Source organism: Tuber melanosporum, assembly GCF_000151645.1.
Source record: "Tuber melanosporum whole genome shotgun sequence assembly, scaffold_75, strain Mel28".
Classification (NCBI taxonomy): domain Eukaryota; kingdom Fungi; phylum Ascomycota; class Pezizomycetes; order Pezizales; family Tuberaceae; genus Tuber; species Tuber melanosporum.
In genome coordinates this window covers 499950-519503 of record NW_003299123.1, presented here as the reverse complement: position 1 = coordinate 519503, position 19554 = coordinate 499950, and the positions used below count along the sequence as shown (strand labels likewise).

The window sequence follows — 19554 nt, the reverse complement described above, 5'->3', positions numbered from 1 at the left end:
ACCATCGGTTGTAACTCAACAGCGTAAATCTTGAACGGTCGGAGGCGCCTCGTCCACTTTGATGACCATCAAATAACAATTCAGGGAAGTAATCATTGACCGGGTTTCAATGTTGAGCGGGTAGAGGGACTGATTACCCGTCACTCTGATCCACGGCTAGTTTTGGAGTTCAAACTCCCCCGCGGGGATAGATGTACTCGAGTACTAGGAACTAGCCAAGTCCACCGAAACTCCTACCCCGAACCCACCAAAGCATAAGCGTCTATTTAGCAACCGTGCTTGGTCTGTACGTACAGTACGACAGTTCAATCGCTTTCTTCCGCGCTGTAATATCCATATCCCCACCCCCATGAGTAGCTAAAGAGGGCAGATACGATTACCCCATTTCCAGAAAATCGAGTTGAGAATGCCACCGGAGAGTTCGGACGCAATGGGTCGTTACCAAATATGATACACATCCAAGTTTACCGACCGCGCAAGCGACGCAAATCCACGAGCCCGTCCATCAGTGCCAAATAATACACAGCAGTTCTCTCGAGAGGCCCAGGAAGAACCCCGCAACCGGCTACCCAAAAGCGCCAACCTAGTGATACCCCAGGGGGCAAGCGATGGCGACAGAACCCATACTGTGCTTCAAACCAATTCACCCCGACGACAAAACCAACACACAACAGAAATCCCGCAACCTGAACAGTCCTTTCACTCAAGTTAACTAACCGCCCCAAAGGTCCCGACTAATAACCCCACTGCATCCACCGTCGTGAACTAAAAAAGGGGGGGTTTTCTCATTCTTTTTTTTCAGACTAACTTAGAGGTATCCATTTTTTTATTATTTTTTCCCCCCTTCACACCCCCACGGGATCCCCGACCCCAATCCTCGCCCTGTACCACGCTCCCCATCCGCCGGCCCGGTCAGCCACAACAACTACAGTATTCAAGCCCTAGCGAGTGAGTGCCGATGACCGACGAGACTACCGAGATGACAATGTCATTACTATAATAATACCAGTACAGTCACACCCCGCTGTCCCGGATCTCGATAATACGGATACCTCGCTGTCCCGTACGAATCTTTGTGAACTCTGAATTTCTTTCCACCAAAGCCTGACCCGTTGTCCCGGATCCCTCGCTGTGCCGGACGGATTCTTCAGATTTTGGCCGTCCGGGATAGCGAGGTGCGACTGTAATGAAAAGTAACGTCCGGGTAGAAAATTTCCGCAGACGTTACACCTCTGAACAGTGGTCCTGCCTTTAACGGAACAGCCTTCATTTAAAAATGAAGGGGAAAAACAATATCTCCGTGCTATAGGTACCCGGTAATAATAATATAAAGTGTACAAGTGCGCCGGGATGATGCCTACTCGCTGATCAGACCGGGGGGGGGAGAGGAGGTCCAACCGCCGCGATAATATTGGCAGGAAATTTTATGGTATCGAACCGGTGCCCCGGCAGGTGGTGTAGGTAGTGGGTACCGGTAGGTAAGTCGGTGATACGGTACATTGGCACCTCGGGCACAGTAACAGCACTGGATGCCGAAACTGAGATGGGAGGGGAGGTAGCGTATCACAGCCATTCGGGAGAATGTATTCTCAAGTGAGAGACCGAAACAACTTCGTCTAGGAGGAGGGGGGGAGGGATTCATCTAGTACCGGGTTTTGCATTGTTTCCGCTAAATTATGTTTTTATCGTGATTTCCTAGTGGATCGCGGGAAAAGCAGATGTGACATCTTACACGCCACGCCTTTACCTCGGACGTGATGCTGGCCAAGATTAGGTTTATTGGCAGCCATCATAGGATATTCCTCCCGTCACGAGATTTTCCATTCCTCCCTCCTCATTCCTTGCTCGTTCTCTTGCTTCGTCAGGGGATTTTGGTTCTTTGTTTTCTTTTCTTTTCTCTCCCTCATTCGCATCATGCGAGTGGAAGAAAGTAAAGGTAGAAATAGCTGGAAAAAAACGGTCCAGTTCATTTGCTGTACTCGAGTACAGTAACGACATATGTTCCCGCCACCACACAGATTCCCAGGTGGACGCACACGCAGACACGCATACGGAAACTCGATATCCACCCCGGTACATTCCATACCCTACTTCTCGGTTTTTGATGAAGAAGCTCAAAAACCATGGTGAAATGTCAAACCACGCTCCTGCTCATTCTCCTCCAAGGGGGTACTCAACCCCGAGGCATTTCCCGAGAAAATCCATGAGGAGCGCATTGCAGAGGGGAGGTGAGGGAATTGTATGGTGTGTGTGCGCATGTTCTCGAGTAGGTGTGTGCATCCTCACACAACCTCCGGGCACTCCACCCCTCCCGTGCGTTCCGACTCCCCATTTGGGAGGAATGATAAAATGCGTGCACAACCACATATGGGTGTCCCCCCAGCATATCCCACCAGACTAAACACCTAGAAACATATTCCACCTGCCCTCCTTATTCACTTCCGTCGATCATACAAAAAAGCAACCATGTATCAAGAGAGTGGAAAGTGTAAGGAAGCTATATATGTATGTGCTCGAGCAGGAAGTAAGTAAGCAAGCAGGTAACATGATAGATCGCGCAGCTCGATATGAATGGGTTGGTTGGTAAAAAAAGAGAGGGGGGGATATGTTTACAAGAAAGGAAAACCAACCATTCATGATACCGCATGTCCAATTGTCAGGGCTAACTACGTGTTTCTTGATTACCAGACTCTCTTCCCATTACTCAAGTGCTCGAGCACACTGATCTGCCGTTTGGTTGAACCAAGCGCTGATGAACACCAAATTAGCTGCCGCAGAGACGCAGACGAACCCCCCCTCGTATGAGAACTAAGGTCAGCGATGAACGTGGCAGGGACATGCATGGGTAGGTTCCACCAATCCTTCACACTTTCCTGGACTTGTTTAATGGATGAACGATATGACGGGTCCGGAAGCCCTGACTATGTTCCATGTCTATTATGATAGGATATGGTATCAGTATTATATTATAATATTATGGACGTGCGTCAAGTGCGCCAGGCAGCCGGCGAGAAAGGAAACGGGAGGGAGTGCAGCCTGATATAACAGTCCAACCTCTCAACTCACACCCCTAGCCAACTCACCGCAAGTGCGGGGAATGGGTGTGAGGTTCTTCGGCTCAGGTTATGCTAGTTTCCAATGATATACCACGGAAGAGAAACCAAAGTTATCCCCGGACAAGCGCCCCCTTCCCCTCCAGAAAAGAAGAAAATAAAAGAAAGGGAAAAAAAGGGAAACCCTCATCTAGTACCGTAGTGGCCATTGCATGATACGATAATGCGCATATCATAACGAAACACCTCTACCACCCAGTCAGTAAACGTGGCTATACCTTAGCTAAGCTCATACCCCTCCTCAATGGTTCACCAAGGAAGGTTCCATAGCTTGCAATACGGTACTCAAGTCTCGACCACCACCGCCTACCGAATGATTCGGAAAAAGAGAAGAAAAAAGAAAAAATTGCGGGGGGGGGCAGGAAAAAATGGTCTCAGACATCAAACGCTATACTCGATACATACCGTGGTCCGCAGACCAAAACAACAAACCTAAATAAGGTAATTGAGACAAGCTGAAAAAAACACGATATCTGGTAGACCAGCACTAAACCAGGACACGGCCCGATCATCCAATGAAGCCATCTCCGGTACTCGAGTATTCTAGGTATGCCATACCACGCCACGCACAGTGAAGCCCCAACCCTTCTCGAAAAGACTAATGTCCTAATTTTTTAAATTTTCCTTCTTGCTTTCTCTTTCTCTTTCACCCCATTAATCATGGCTGCCATCGTCATGTCACCCAAGCGGAATGAGCTCCGCTCCATTCAATACAGTAACCGCATAGCAGGAGGAAGCAGGAGCAGAAGGAGGAGACGCAGAAGCAGAAGCACCCCGCAATCTCCACAAACACTCCCACCCGCCCCTCCAAAAGTTTCACCATCATCGCCATCACCATCACCATCACCGCCATCACCAACATAATCACCAATGGAAAAACTGACTAATGCACCCTGCCATTCATATTCCCCATTCTCCTCCCCCTCCGACGCGAGGAGTTGAGAGTAAAGGAATGGAAGGGAAGGGAAAGAAAAGAAGAGAAGAGAAAAGCTCTCCTCCTCCTCCTCCTCCATTGCAGCCAAACCCACTCACTCACTTACCACATCGCAGGGGTGCTCACACGCTCGCTCCTGGCCTCCAAACGAAACCCCCAAATATCCCACTTGACATACCCATCCATCCATCAAACCGCTTCACGTGCCTATCTGGCCGAATCACAACGGCTGGCATCGCTTCTCGGGTGATATACCATGATTGAGGAACTCGTGGGAACTCCCGCACGTCCCGCTGCGAACCTCCCATTTATCTTATCATACGTGCTCCGTAAATTACCCCCACCCCTACCAAGAAACTCAGATTCCCAGGCGAAGACCCCCAATGGCGTAACGCCCGGCGCGTCGAGCGAAAATCCAGCGCAATTAAAAGAACTACGGTGCCGTAAGTACGGTCGGGGGGATGACGGGTAGGTGAGAGAAAAAGAAAAAATCCCGATCATTCCTAATTGTAACAGCAACCCTCCTAACAGGTAAGCACCGTGCAAAGAGCTGGTGAAGAAAAAGAAAAGAAAAAGAAAAGGCCAACTAACGGGCCATCATACCTTACAAGTAACCACCGGTGCCCCCCCCCCTCGGGAAAGCCTCCCCTGCCCGAGACCAACATCAACTTTGGTTGCCCGGGGATTCGACGACGATGGATACAATACAAGTAAGCCACCGCATTATTGGGGAAAGAGGGCTCCAAACGCCGATCGATGGGTGGATGGGTGGGTCGGTGGGATGCGGTGATGGAGGAGATCTATCACCAACCGCCTGGGGTCGGGACGGCTGCGTACGGTGCTAGACTATTCACGGGTTATCACCCAGGATAGGTGGGAGTTTGTTCTACGGTAGTCCGGAACACGAATACAGTACGCAGACACCAATATAAAATACAACACATCACCCAGGCCATCTGCAGTTATAACGAGGGGTGGGCTTCTAGAAACGCCGCCGTAGGTCGAAAGCGATAAACATCATTATAGTAGTCTGCTTTGCCTACTTCTACAGCATATTAGCTAGGAAAGAAATTTGTATCTTAGAAATCATCCAGCAGAGAAAGGAAAAAAAAAAATAGTATCCAAACTCAATCATATGCTATCAGTTATCACTTTTTATTTGAGATTTCAAAATATAATAATTATGAAGGCTACAATTAAATGTGGTTCAATTACAGCTCTCCCGCCGCCCCCAATTCAACAAACATAAGTTACAAAGAGGGATATTGGAAGGAGGGGAAAAAATGTCCAAGAGGAAGACAAGAGGGAAGAAGAAAAAAGGTAGCTTGAGAAAAGAGATATCAGTTAAAAGGAAAAAAAAAAAAAAACCTCTATATTAAAGCCTTCCCTATTTTAAAATTTTGACATCAAGAGATAGAAAAATATAAAATACTCCCCACTACCACCAGCCCTCTCCCAATCAGTTCGTCACCTCATGATCAACCCATCAATCTTTCGATAAACAAAAAGAAACCGAGAGGGGAAAATAAACTATACAAAGAGGCTGTACCTTATGTATGATATGCATAAATACTGGACACAGCACCCTCCAAAGCTCACCCGTAGAATAACGAGACAAAGAGAAGGAAGCTGGGAATAAAAACGATTTAAAGGGCAAAAGAAAAATAAACAAAGATGCATAAAGGGCCTTTAAGGCGCTGTGAGACAAGATAGATCGTCACTCTGTAGCGACGAATAGCAGCGGACAGTCGACAAATTCCAGCAAGCAAAGGGGTGGCTAAGAAAAAGAGAACCACGATAACCAATGATGTTGATGACCCAAAAACTCCTGAAAAGACCCTAAAATCCCTGGAGAGATTGAAAAAGAAGTAAAACTCCAGCGGCCTAAAGTAGTCGAAGCGAAAAAATGATATTAAGCACTAAACCAATCCCATAATAAAGGATGGTCTAGATATCCAATTTATATGAAAAACAGCCCCGTCTATGATGCGGTTCCGTTGTTATATCTCCGGCTCAGGCTTCTCTCGATACCCGAATGACCGTTCCTCTCATCCTCAAGAATATCGCCGGCGACCTCGATATACTTCTGCGTACGGATAAATTTGGGAACAGAATCCTATTATAACGAAAGCGAGTCAGCTGTCGTTTTTAAGCGCGAGATCACAAGAATGCCTACTCCTGCCATGAGTTTGAACACTTGTTGTTGCGCTCGGTCAAAAAGAGCGGCCACCTCCTTCAAACTGGAGTACATTGCATTTTCGTCCTTTGCAACAGCTCGGGTCATTCGAGAGGCCATGTCTTGTCGAAGCGTGTGATCGATATTTAATTCGCATGGGGATCCAGGGGCAAGGAATGCGTTGTAAAGGCCTAAGCAACAGAAAAAAAAGTATTCGGTCAGCGTCCAGATTTCGTAGATGAAGGCCAACAGGGAGATGGAGTTATTGTGCAGTCACCGAGTAAACCGGTTTAGGGAGAGCACTACCAGAAATCAAGTGCGCGATGGCGGCCATCTTCTAGAAACAACAAAAGTAGCCAATAAAAAATTGTTTTACCTACCATAGGCAGCCGCTAAGGTTTCTCGCACAGCATCAGGTTTCGACTTATCAATTGCAAGGAAATTGTGATTGAAATCCTCAACATCCAGCCAGAATGACAGATTTTCCTCGCATACAGTTTCCCGAAGGTATTCGCGGAACAACAACCTCAAAGCAGCGTCGTTAAGGATAGCGGTCAGCCGGGTAGTGTTAGTCTCACGTTGATCTATATCACCAGTCAACCCAATTTATCCCTCTCCAGTGCATCCCCACACTCCCCGTGGGGTGGACACTTGCCTCTAGGGAACCCTTCCTCCCGGTTCCTACCTTTGGATGTGCCTCGTACGGAGTTTCCGTCACTTCCCCTATCTCCATTCTGCAGACTCAACCGGTCGCCATCAATCCATCCCGACACTCTCTTCCCTTTGTCGGTGAAAATGTAGATGGCATTTTTGGTCGGTTGAAAATCTTTTGCCTTTGGGTTAGCCTGAATGTAGGCCTTATCCTCAAAAGCAGACTGGACCAATCCATATTGTATGAACAGGTTGAGAATTTCATGAGTCTCACTCCTCTCTACCGTCGTACAACAATCGAGCAACCAATCCACCGCACATTTCCCAGTGAACGAGCTCTTAACAACCCTGTCACCAACTTTACGGGTCTCAGCAAGCTTGACGCCCGTAACGCCATCATGATACTCCGATACAGAGTCCGAATCGGAGATGGAAACATTAGCTTTGATGTTAGGAGTTGCTCCAGCAAACCGCCTAAAGATAACCTCAGTCGTGGTCTTGTCATGGGACAGCCTATCCGTTACTGAATCCCTCTCCAAAATAACCAAACGCATGGTGTTGAATGAAGACTGTAATAACTTTATTACATGGTCTTGTTGGATGCCATTACGCTGACAGAACCTCTCCAAAACATGAATCCCTTTGGGCGTCAATTGCCATAAAGATCCCTTTGGGGGGAAATAAATGGTAGATTTTCCGTCAGCCAGCTCAATAAATCGAGCATCCATAAATCGCTGACAAACAGAGCGAGCCATTTCCTTAGCCATCGAAAAAGTGGTTGTGGTTGTCGTGGTGACGATCCGAGTGTGATCCTTCGGATCGGGCATTCGGTTCGATTGAGAAAACTTCAACGAACCAAGATTGTTGATTGCCTCCTCAGAGGCAAAGCTGAAGGGGTATGTCTTGAAACGTATCCTGTGAGAAGATAACGGCAAACTAACCATCAGGGTAGAGAAAAGATCCTTGAAATCCTACAGTAGCGAAGGGAAAAAACACCAGTGTCAGTTAGTTGAATGGCTACAACAACAGCCGCCCGCCCGGGTCGAGGTGGGGGAGAAGGAGAGAGAGAGAGGGAGGGAGAGGGAGAGAGCCAGTGGAAACAAACAACAGGCGGAAAACGAAGGTGATGGGCAAACTGATCGGGACAAAAGCCTACCCTAGTGTACGGACGGTCATCCGCAGTCATCCGCAGTAATCGCGAACTTGTTTGATGCATTTTGCTGTTTTTAGGATTGGAGATTTCGTTATAGGTAGATCCGTCGCCGCGTAGGATCACCTTTGAAAGTTTAGCCAGACTTTGTTCGTTCGAGTCGAGCAACGACTCGGTGGAAGTAGACCTCGACCTTCTCAGAGTCGTATTGTAGCTACCACCCGAAAGGCTATAAAGTGAGAAGACTGAGGATCGAGAAAAATGAGAATGGATGGAGGAGTGTCGTGATGGTATTATTACGAAAAAAGTCGCTGCTGCTGCGGTGGTGGCTGCAGCAAGCAATGGTAGTAGTGATGGGTGCTGTAAAGGTGAAAGAGGTATTGGCAGCGCGGCCGGGTTTTGTCGAAGCAGTCTTGTGTGGGAGGAGGGGAGGGGGGGGGGAGAGGAAGCTGCAGTGGTTGCGTTTATGGTGGAGTTTGTGGTTCGGGTAAGGGGCTTTTTCTGGATCTATGTGGTGGATACTATTGGGGTTCTGTGTGAGGGTGTGATTGTGGAGGTATTCCAGTGGTGATGGCTTTGGTGATGGCTTAGATGGGTGGGCGAGCTCCAGAAATCAACGGTTGATGCAGCGAGAGAATCCCTAGAGGCGAGAGCGAGGGCTTTTGTCGACGAAGGATGCAAGTGAAGATAAACGATCAGAACCACGTGGCGATGGCGACGACTTGCGGGGGGGTGCAGCAGTACAAGTAGAAGTAGAGAGGGAAAGGCGGGAACTCCCTGAACCTGCGCAGAGGCAGAGGAAGAGAGGGAGAAGGATAGCTGCTTGTTTGAATTTTGGTGTGGTTGTGTGGTTGGAACGGGCATGAGTGTGGATTTGGTTGGGCTACTGCCAATACCGGCACTAACACTGCTGCTCCCTGTTCCTACTGTTTTACCACAACCATTGTCGGCAGTACCGGTACTTGCGGCTTGTAATTCGAGTTGTTACTGGTATTGCTTATGGCACCTCCGAGTACTGGCGGCGCTCGTCCTTGTTCGTTTTCCTCCTCTTCTTCTCCCGCCCGCCTACGCTGTTTGAATGGGGATGAAGAGATACCCGTAATGTCAGTTGCACCGCTGCTTCTTCTAGAAAATCTTCTACCTTCTCATCCGCCTCTTCCTATGGTTCTAGTTATTCCACCCCTTGCTACCTATTCCTGTTGTTCCTGTTGCTATCTCCACTCTTGTTCTGTCGCTACTAGTCTACTGTCGTTGCGGATCCTGTTGCTAATGGTGGAGGGGTTGGTGGGTCCTGCACTTGCTTCTAATGGTGCACCACCACACTCATGCTGCGGTCCTAGCCCCCGGTCCCGGCCTCTCTGGGCGCTCTTCTCTTTGTCCCGGGATGTGCATCGTGACAACAGCAAGTGGCGAGCTCCGTCATGAACAACGCGCGCTACTAAATCTATCATACCATTAACGCCTCCCGTCGGCGCTGAGGTGAACTTCTCTTGCCTCGTCTTCTGTCTTGTCTGAAAAAGGCTTGAAAGATTTTTGGACGATCCTTCTGCCCTTTTCTCCTCCCTCTCCTCCACCCGATCCAAATGACCCGGTATTAAAAAAATCCGGAAACAAAAAAAATAAAATAAAATAAAATAGTAGAAAAAATAAAATGGGAAATTCAACCTATGACTTACTGGCCTCAACCTGTGCGGTATTGCCCTATTCCTGTTGTTTACTCGTGCACCGCTACCGGAATGAGCCTACTCTTCCAAGCCAAGCGGTTGCTTCCCTCGTGTTGCTGCTCCTAGGATTTCCGGAATCGCTGCCGAACGAAGAATCGAGAAAATTACGCTGGTAATCTGACCTGACCAGAGAATTATTATTCGCGCCCCCCAATCCCCGCTGAAATATAGCCCTTCCTCCGGGGCCAGCAGCGAGGCCTCCACTTGATCTCGAAAGGGGAAAAACACAACCAGCTCTAGAATCGACGTCTTTCCCGAACCACTATTAAGCAAGCCCGCCTTTCGACAGCTCTAAGCCGCAAACGGCAGATAGCAAATCTCCCGTATGGCACAATCTCGTGGTTAGAAAAAACAAATATAAGAAAGAACTTTTTTTATATCCCATTTCTCTTGCTCGAGAGTAAACGATTGGGGGGGAGATGTGGGTGTGAGTGAGGAGTAAGTGAGTGTGTCGTAGAAACAATAAAATTTTCCTCGGGATTGGTAAATGGGTTGGAAATGTTAGGATTGAGAGAGAGAGAATCAGTGAAATTGGGGAGCACATCCCTAAACGATCACCCTCTCTCATCCTCCTTCATGGATGACAGGACATGCACGGAGGAATTGAGCAAACAGCTCTCTCTCTCTTACCGGTGGATTCTCTCTCATTCTTCTTGCCTGGCTCCGTTTGGCGAGAGGGCCTACTTTACGGGGGACATGTGCGGTGATTCGGAAGAATGCTAGACAGGAAGTAGTTCCCAGTTCCAGCCAACGTCCTACCGTGACCTACCGAGTACCGACCCTTCAGTCTACCGCATCCTGTACCGGCACTTCCATTATTTCTCCCGTCTACGAACAACGATAGTCAGACTAACAATTACAAGGAAAGGAAATAAAACAACTCTCTCTCTCAAAAAAAAAATAGGGACACCACAAATGGACTTAAAGGAAAAAAGGAAAGAAACAACCTGTCAGCAAACCAAGCTGAAAAAGAAGCAATGGGGGGGGGGGCAAAAGAAGCAAAATGCAGAGGAGTAGGTAAAAAAAAAAAAAAAAAAGTGGGAGGGGGAGTGGAAATGGTGGGGGGAATCCAAGCCAGAGAAAACTCTCAACGGTTTTCCTATTCACAATGAAATCATTTTATGCGTTTCTCAGGCACAGCCTGATCCCCGATTTAATCTATGGCGCGTACTGGACATATTGCAATTGGATGTCATATTTTGCCCTTGTTTCCTTTACCTCTTCCTCAAACAGCTCTCCTATCCTCAGAGCTTTGCCTGGAAAAAACGACAAACTTGTCCTCCAGCCCGAAGATGCCTGCCGCTGCCGAACATTCCAGAGCAACTACCCGCCCGGAAAGGATACGGTCCTTGTACCAAGTGTAGACTACTCATACTTTACTTGTACGAGTACCCTACTCGGGTGCGAGTGCAGTCTTCAACGGGGGCACGACGAATACCGGCGGGTGATGAACAGGGATACCGGTAAGTTATTGGGAAGGGGGAAAGAAAAAATGGGTTCATCAGAGTAGGGTAACAAAAATAATACTTGTTACTCATCCCTGTTCGTCACCGGCCTATATTCATGGTTCCTCCGTTGGAGACTGCACTTGTACCTCTTAGGAGACTTCAACTTCTGCTGTGGTAGCCAAGGAAGCAAGTACAGTAGTCTGTGCACGCATAGGCGGCGAGCAGGGAATCGGGAAGGTCAGTCGGAAGAAGCGGCGGCAAGGATCTTAGTGTGAGGTTCAGAAGTTTTCACGCGGGTAGATGCTTTAAGGAGGGAAAAGAAAAAATGAAAGACTCAAACAACAAACGAGAAAAGGTGTTAGGTTCACACAGATTGCCGGCCACGTGGATGTTTGTTTGAGATCGTGTTATGGAAAAGGTGAGAATGGAGGGATCAATTGGAAGGCGTTGTTTTCTATTTTTCGGTCCACCTGGCAAGAAGAAAAGAAAGCAGGAAAGGAAAAGAAACAATAATATCAATCAATACAGCACACGTTTTTTAGAAACTTCCTCGAACGAATTGGGCAACGGTCAGGCATAAAGGGGCATACAAATACAGCAACAAAGGATTACCAAGATTAGATTAACAAGAGCCATGCACCAAGGCAAGACGCATCTCATACACGTGCTAGGCGAGGAAAAGTTAGGATAATTAGCAATTAAAAAAAAAGGTGGGGGGGAAAATTAATTTCCGGCAACAATGAAAAGAGAACAAAAGGACCATGAGAAAAAATCTTCCGAAGGAAATCATTTAACCTCGTGCTTACCGGTATTTCCGTTCCTTTATACATGTGTGAAAAATGGGGGTTTAAAAGGGGAGTTTGAGCACGAGTTTGGGATAGGGAATATAAGTGAGCAGATTGAACGGTTAGATGCTCGATTCATAAAAATCGTATCATAAGGTCTCTTTGTGCTCAGTACCGCAGACTCGGAATACCGTGAACTAGCGCTACCGGTATCAAATCACACGCCGAGGATTCCGATTACAGCCAAAATGGGACGGATCTTTGTGGTAATGGAATCATACGGTGCGCCTGTCGCCACAATACTCGCACCGTGGTGTGAACTCCATCCCTTTCGAGCAAAATCCCTTGTATGATAGAAGGGCCACGCTAGCGAACTGTACCCTATTGGATCTGTCGTGGCCTGTCACAGGAAAAATCGAAGCGGGGAGGTTAGTGAGGTGCACGGTAGACTAGTGAGGCTATCTCGAGATGAAACAGATAAAGAATCGAGGAGTAGAGAGGAAAGAGACCATCCGCTCAATCAATCAATCGCCCGGTCAATCAGCATATCGTATATGAGTACCGTATAGGTATGGATGGCATGTGGATACCCAATCATAGAAGTCTCTCAGGTTGCAAGAACAGCATCACGAAAAGATAGTGCGAAACTGAATGGAAAAGCGGTTGAGGTGTTCGAAAGGCAAACACCGCTGCAATCGTAAGGACGCCATTTTGAAACATCCTATGAGAAACTCCTTCTCCCAGGATAAACCCTGCCCATCATTTTTCTCTCAACTCGAGTACAAGTACTTGTACGAGTAAAATGCTCCGCATCATCTCGAATTACTATGGAGAATAGAGTAAAAAAAGCCATCCTCCACTTTCAACAGAAAAAGCAATTGAACTACCGGTACTCGAGTACTGCAATTGGAGCAGCCGGAGAGAGGGGGGTTTCTGGACCAACCTAACATGGGCCTTCTGTCTTTCTCTTGCTCTCTTTCTGTTCCAGCCAACCGCTCATTGAGTAAGGGGGAACCAATAGGGCTGTTATTGCCGCTAACCGTAGGATCCCTGAAGCCACGCGATACGCCGCGTGCTTTAGACATTCCTTTTTCTTTTTTTACTTTTCTCGCGCGACCCACCACACCCCTCCCCGCTCTTTCGTTGTTGCCTCGTGGAAGTCGTGTGGGCGGACTGAGCGCGTGGGGTCAAACATCGCAGACGCTGCCGAGCTGCTTGTATGTGCCGATAATCCCCGTCTTTCGGGACACTGAGCATGAGAGAATAGAAAATTGAGGTCCAGTTCCCTTCTGATGCCCCTCATTATTATTTTTCATATTAAATACCTCTCCGTTATACGTTCTCTTCGGCCGCTTTTTTTTTTTTTGCTCTGTTGAATTAAGGGAGGGGTGGCTAATTCGTTGGTTAGGGGGAGGGGTGCGTGAGTGGATGTATGCGGGTGCGGTTATTGTTATGCACGCATAGATCACGTTTTCCCAATGTGTGTGTGAGGAAACGAGAGCAAAAGTGTTCTCTGGATCGACTGATTGTGAGCGTGACAGGTTACAGGTTTATGGGACTCATACTAACCGTACTCGTACAAGTTGAGGACGGGATTTTTGATTTGGCCCCCGCGTCCAGCCCCCGGACTTTAGACAGATATCCTGTTCCCGGCGAGAATGGTAGGTAGGGGGAGAGGTTAGTAACTTACTCGGACACAAGTAAACCCCCCCCCCCATTCCTACCGTCTCTCGATTTGCCTTACTGAAGCGATATGAGGAAGGTATTAGCATCTCGGCTTCGGTGGAACAAGGAAACTTGGAAATTGGTGGAAGGAAGGGGACGAAAAAAGCCCCAACCGACGAGCGAAGGGAAAGCCAGGGTTACAAATGTTTCTGCTTAAACCCCGCATCACTGACAAGTGATGTGCTTTCCAATGATATGCCGCCATGCTCGGTTTCCAGCCCCATTGCCTTGCGCCGGGCGTTTGCTTTGCTGATCAGACACTGCGGGGAGTTCCCTTAGCGAAAGAGAGAACGACACTCGAATAGGGCGCACAGTATGCCAGCGGAGGACGAATAGAGGGGAGGGGAAGAGAACGGCGAGTATCCGGTTGGCTCTTTCCCCGAAAAACTGGCAATCCCAAACGAGCTTCTATGATACGCTATGCGGAAATTTTTGAAAGGTATCATATATCAAAATCAGACCACCCCACAAATCGTTATTCTGATATAGGCACGGATCCAGAATTGATTGCCCGATCAGAAGAGCATAGAACTCCCCTTCAGCTAGTGAGCACAAAGCCCCCCGTGTGTATGTCGGATCATTTATTATTCATTCATTTATTTTACTTTACAAGCAATTTAATTTTTACCTCCACTCTGTTTCGTCGTGCAGCTCTCTCAATCTCGCCAGCAGTTAGATGGGCTACCGTGCAGATATCGTGCTGCTAATGCAAGAATACGGTAGTTCTTGGATGCTCGGGTAGTGTTGGAGTGGGTGTATGACGGGACCATTACATCCCTTCGTCAGTTTGAGGGGAAGTTCGACAATATGTACGAGTACCGGTATCAGGAGCAGATCCTTGCTTACCTTCGTCAATTAGGCACATGGGTCATGAAGCGTGGCAGCGGCAAAGCTGATAAGCCGCTGTACTCGAGTACTCGGGTACGGTACCGGTACCGTAACGACACCCTCTGGTTGTCTGGTCTCACCATTCCCCCCTTGGCCTCTTCGAGTCATATTATGGCTACGTTTGCCTATAATTTTTGGGGTGCACCGAGATGCTCGAGTACCGGTATGTCACACCCCAGCTATCCCGGGTGGCGAGAGTTTGGAAATTTCGTCTGACACAGCAGGGGTCCGGGGCGAAAACAGAGACTCCCTATCCATCACTGGCTACATTTTAGTCAATATTTATAGGTGGTATAATCACCTCTAGCAAACTGCTTAAGTTTGTCTTCCTCTCCATCACTACTGGTGGTAGGCCTTATACAGCCTTGGGCCCAACGGATTATGATTTTGTACAGTGCTGATGATGTCCAATGTTGGGAACGGCCCCTTCTCCATTCTCCATCACCCTGTATTTTCCGCTTTGGGTGTAGTTCCTATGGTAGTGATCAGAACATCCAGCTCAGCAGGTCAACTTTCCAGAGGAACGGGAGAGAAATCTTACAAGAATATCGTACGAATCCGCAAACTCCCTTATCCGGTTCAACGAGTGAAACCCCGTGAAAATTCGGGGGTCAAAGATTTTGTATGATTCAGCAATGTATCCGGTCCAGAGCGATAGGGAATAGTGGGGTGCGACTGTACTCGTATGGCGTTAACCTTGGACTGATCATATTGGCACGATGTTGAGCAACTTCGACGTACGACTCATATAGGAGGTGTTGTATTAGTAGGGTAAACCTTCCTACATGAGTCTTTGACGCTGCTATCTTACTGCTCCAGAACCTTTATTCCCGAGAGAAATACAGGCATCGTGCCCCACCAGCCGAGCTATTGGTTAGCTGTTTTTGTGGCTGTAGTTTCCCTTGCCTTCTCAGAGCTTTTCCAGCCGGAAATGGAGCAAAACCGACGCCGATGCGAGGGGGGAGGGTGTCATTTTGATAACGCTAAAGCCCGGGCTTTTTTTCTTTCTGATATGGGTATGTAAGGTATGGTATCATGAGCGGGAGGAGTGTGTGGACGGTACTGAGAAGAAACGAAATACAACCACTACTATCGCAGACAGAATTGTCCACGATGAAGAGCAGTCGAAATTATACGTCCTAGGGAAAGTAAGATTCTACGATTGAGAGCTTATATGAAGTTTTCTGCAACCGGGGGCACCATCTCTCCACCCGAACTCCGTCGTTCCAGCGCAAGGACCGAATTTCTCGAAGAGATGCCGCTTTCCCACTACAGGCAACAGGTTCCCGAACACAGGGATTAAACGAAGTATCGGGAGTACGAGTATCGGTAAAGTGTAGTAGGGCCATTCCCCAAACGGAACCACAAAAACCTGGCCAGCTCCTCACCGGGGGAGCGCCGGACAACCAGCGGAGCAGTTTGTTCCTTGATAATTCCTAAGGGATGACGATAGGCACACCCGGAGTCCACGGAGAAGGCGTAACCCAAAGACATGGTTTATCCGACCAAACCAAGCCACAAAGCCCCATTTTGTTAGCTACAAGACGACTGTGCGAAGTTGGACTTTGGTCCAAAAATCTTACTCGTACGAGTACAATCTTACCCATAGAGCATGGTGGGCGGGGTTTTGACGGGCAAACCTCGATTTTTCTTTCTTTTTTTTTTTTTCCCCTCGACCTTCATTCTCCTTGCTTCGCCTACCGTACTCGAGTACTGAATTGTGTAGTCGAGGCGGTTTCGGGAGCCGTAGTGCTGTTGGATAATGCATCCGTGACCGTGAAGGGGGGAATTTCTGAAACAATACTGGTGCTGTACGATAGGCTACCCTCCGGGACTAGACGTGACTACTTGCAAAGATTCAATTTCAAAAAACGTGGATGGGAGGGATATCTGGTCTGGAGATTGTCAGGATAATATTCCTCATTCCAGCCTTAGTTCCGCCAGGGATTGGAGGGAAATAAAAAAAATAAAAATAAAAACGTGCGCATCACACCATACCGGTACCGGTAAAGTAATTTAGGGATATTCAACCACGTGGAATTCGCGGATCTCGTTGAGGTTTGCGACGGTGTCCGTGAGCCTCCCTCCAAGCAGCCTCTCAGTGCAATATGTGCTCACAGCGCTGGGATCTCTCACAACACCAACAAGAAAGACAACATGAGGGTTCCCTGCCACTCTGACCACGATGATAATGACCGCGTGGTGAAAAGAAAAAAGGATCTACCGGTTATTACACAATATCATACAATCCAGCCTCCAGCGGAATAAACTATTGGCGTGCCTTTTTTTGGTTGGTTCCCGGGAACATGATTCTCACGATATTCCTGATGGGAACTCGCACCTTGCGACCCGACTTCTTAGGTTGTGGTTCCGTTGGGGAAAAGCCCTAAACAGACTCGATGCCACATCCAACCCAAGGGCAATTGAGGGGTATCCCAGTGACCATCACTACGAGTACTGTACTGTACTTGTACTTGTACTGTATTTGCGCCCTTGGTCAAACACGGGAAGCAGCTTTCTCCCACACTCATTCACTCTCCTACGAGTCGACACAGCCATGTCCCTTCCGTCCGGAAACTCCTTTCCCGAACACCGTACTGGACCCGGCCTGCTGTGCCGGTATGAAAGCAGAGAAAGATGAACCGGCCATCAAGAGTGCCTCCCAAGCAAGGTTGGCATTACTTAACCCTTTTTCAAGTTTTCCCCCCCGTCACAGTCCTCACCAAGGGCACGACGAAACAGGGAGGGTGGTGAGCAGGGATCGTTTATGATACAAGGATATTTTTTGTTACCCTACCGGCACTTTGACGGGTTCACTCTTTGCCAATGGGGCACTCCTGTTCTCCACCTGCCCAATTTCACCAGCCCCTAGTGGACCGTACTCGAGTATTTCGGAGGGGAGTTTAAACTCCCTTTCCATCCCATTGCTTCGAGCCCAACAAAATAACCTAGGGCCAATTGACCCTCTATGACCCCCCAGACACCCGAGTGCTATCATAATTTCTTTTACTCTTCAACCGCCACGTGTTTGACAGGCGGGACATCTTTATGTTTCCTTGCGCGGCTGACGTATTATAGTGTGCAAACTTCGGTAGGTACTGTAGGATGGTCCACCAGTGGGCCAGCTTTGATGACTCTTAGTCTAACCCTTTTCACACCTCTCTTTGACGTTGTTGGGCCGGTGGGAAAAACTAAGCGAGTTCTTATCTACTCGAGTAGCGTACTCGAGTGCCTCATGGAAGGAGCAGAGAAGGAAGAGGAAGAGATAAAAAAAATTCCCATCATACCGGTTCATGGACCCTAGCACCGGAAAATGTCGTGATGGTGGCTTCTTTCTATGATGCTTTTACTTTAATATAAAGTAGGATACAACTACACCCTAGCACGGGGGTTAGATAAATGTACGGTCATTACCGGTACTTTGTGCGTACCGTATCTGAACACCCGTTCTAGGTCCGCAGTCTAATGTTTGGGTGTCATACGTCTTATCTGCTATCATACTTGCCTTAGGCCATAGGGACCCCAAAACTAGAGGGGTATCATATTTTCTGTTGGTGCTCAGATAGGAACGGGCTCTTAGGATATATGCATTCAATCCCTGTGTTCGGGTATTCGAGCACTTCTGGCCTAGGACAAAAAATTACCTGTAATTCCTGCGATTTGTCTTCCGTTTGCTTGGGCGTCATGATAACAACCAGGCCAGGGTTGATAGGAAGTTTCACGGTGTTGGAACGGTGCAGCCATGGTCCCTTCTCAAAGCCCATCTGGTTGGGTTGACGATAAGCCCCCACCCAGCCGGTAGTCTTGGCCCAACCGTTTCTTTCTTCCCCTGTTGAAATTTTTCCCAGCGAGGTGCCATGCCAAACATGATCCTACCGTACCGGTCTTCCAGAAAATTTCCTTCATTTGCCTTCGCACTTGGCCATTCCGGTTTTCCTCTGGGCTGTCCTGGGAGGGAAAAACCAAAAAACCAAAAACGATAAGAGCTTTCTTGTTCTGTTGGCATTGTTAATGGATTCGTTACCGCGGTTTCATAAATCATCTAAGGTCCAGAACCGGGGGATACAATACCGGTATTCGTGCTATCGCTACGGTCAACGGGGGAGGGAATATTTCGTACATACTTGCAATCTGATTATGCGTGGTCTGCAATTTAGCAAAAACTATTGGTCATGCAAGAGCTGTTCTGCTCGGGGAAGCGGCGGGGCTTACCGTGAGCAGCAGGGAGGTGCTGCCCGCCAGATTGCCTACCGGACCGTAGGTGAATGGTGACACGGAGCGCAAGGTCTGTGGTCCTGAAATTGGGGGCTGGAATTGGTGCTGCTGCCCTTGTAGTCTGGATGGAGCTGCGGGGGGTGGGCCCTGCTGCGAAGGGACAGGTGCTTAGGTCGGTCCGCACGAGTGCATACGTACGAGTACCCCCCAGCGCTATATCCGTCGGGCTACGGCGATGCCGAGAACTTATGCTACTATATGTACTGGGAGGTGGAATTGGTTTTTGTCAGTACCACCTGCCCGATCCGTTAGCCGGCATGTCAATTTTGATGGGGGTCTCTGTCGCTCTTATGGCGTCGTATACAGTCTGAAGGTATGATATGCATTGAGCTGATGGCCGTTGCATCTCGATTCTCAAGGTAACGCAGCTCTTCTGCACTGACCGCGGGATGAACTCACTTTTCGGGCCATATTTTCCGGGCTCCTCGGTCCTGTATGTTTGCCGCCTTTCTCGATATCATGTCCTCTGCCCCCTGGACTGCTGAAATGGTGGAAATTTTTGTGCCACCCCCGTCAGTATCTGCAACAAAAGGGTTAATAAGCAACCTTTTGTTATTACTACTCGAGTACAGATTCTCAGATGTGCAAATTTCAAACCATTGCTAATCCTAGCCATGGTCATACCATATCATGCTATATATGTATGACACCGGTATAATCCGTCTGGCCCGTTTCCCAATTAACG

The 19554-nt window shown here is 48.3% G+C and overlaps 3 protein-coding genes; all 3 read right to left on the bottom strand.

The window, feature by feature from the left end:
- Nucleotides 1–5403: 5403 nt before the first annotated feature.
- GSTUM_00010835001 (uncharacterized protein) lies at nt 5404–8746 on the bottom strand. XM_002841545.2 has 5 exons: nt 8031–8746; nt 6909–7845; nt 6604–6807; nt 6224–6414; nt 5404–6163 (listed from the first exon to the last, which is right to left on the bottom strand). Exons 1-5 carry the CDS (start codon nt 8088–8090, stop codon nt 6029–6031), a joined length of 1527 nt encoding a protein of 508 aa, XP_002841591.1. The 5' UTR covers nt 8091–8746; the 3' UTR covers nt 5404–6028.
- Nucleotides 8747–11665: 2919 nt separating this feature from the next.
- GSTUM_00010834001 (uncharacterized protein) lies at nt 11666–12026 on the bottom strand (the record flags this gene model as incomplete). XM_002841544.2 has 1 exon in its annotated part: nt 11666–12026. One exon carries the CDS (start codon nt 12024–12026, stop codon nt 11895–11897), a length of 132 nt encoding a protein of 43 aa, XP_002841590.1. The 3' UTR covers nt 11666–11894.
- Nucleotides 12027–15366: 3340 nt separating this feature from the next.
- GSTUM_00010833001 (uncharacterized protein) lies at nt 15367–16362 on the bottom strand (the record flags this gene model as incomplete). XM_002841543.2 has 1 exon in its annotated part: nt 15367–16362. The coding sequence occupies one exon, from the start codon at nt 16360–16362 to the stop codon at nt 16174–16176; it is 189 nt and encodes a 62-aa protein (XP_002841589.1). The 3' UTR covers nt 15367–16173.
- Nucleotides 16363–19554: the final 3192 nt, after the last annotated feature.

Excerpts from the sequence above, each read along its gene's own strand:
- GSTUM_00010835001 (XM_002841545.2), bottom strand. The coding sequence starts at position 8,090 with ATGCATCAAACAAGTTCGCGATTACTGCGGATGACTGCGGATGACCGT. Across the intron at positions 6,415-6,603 it reads AACCTTAGCGGCTGCCTATG|GCCTTTACAACGCATTCCTT; the intron begins GTAGGTAAAACA and ends TCTGTTGCTTAG. Across the intron at positions 6,164-6,223 it reads TGTTCAAACTCATGGCAGGA|GATTCTGTTCCCAAATTTAT; the intron begins GTAGGCATTCTT and ends TCGTTATAATAG.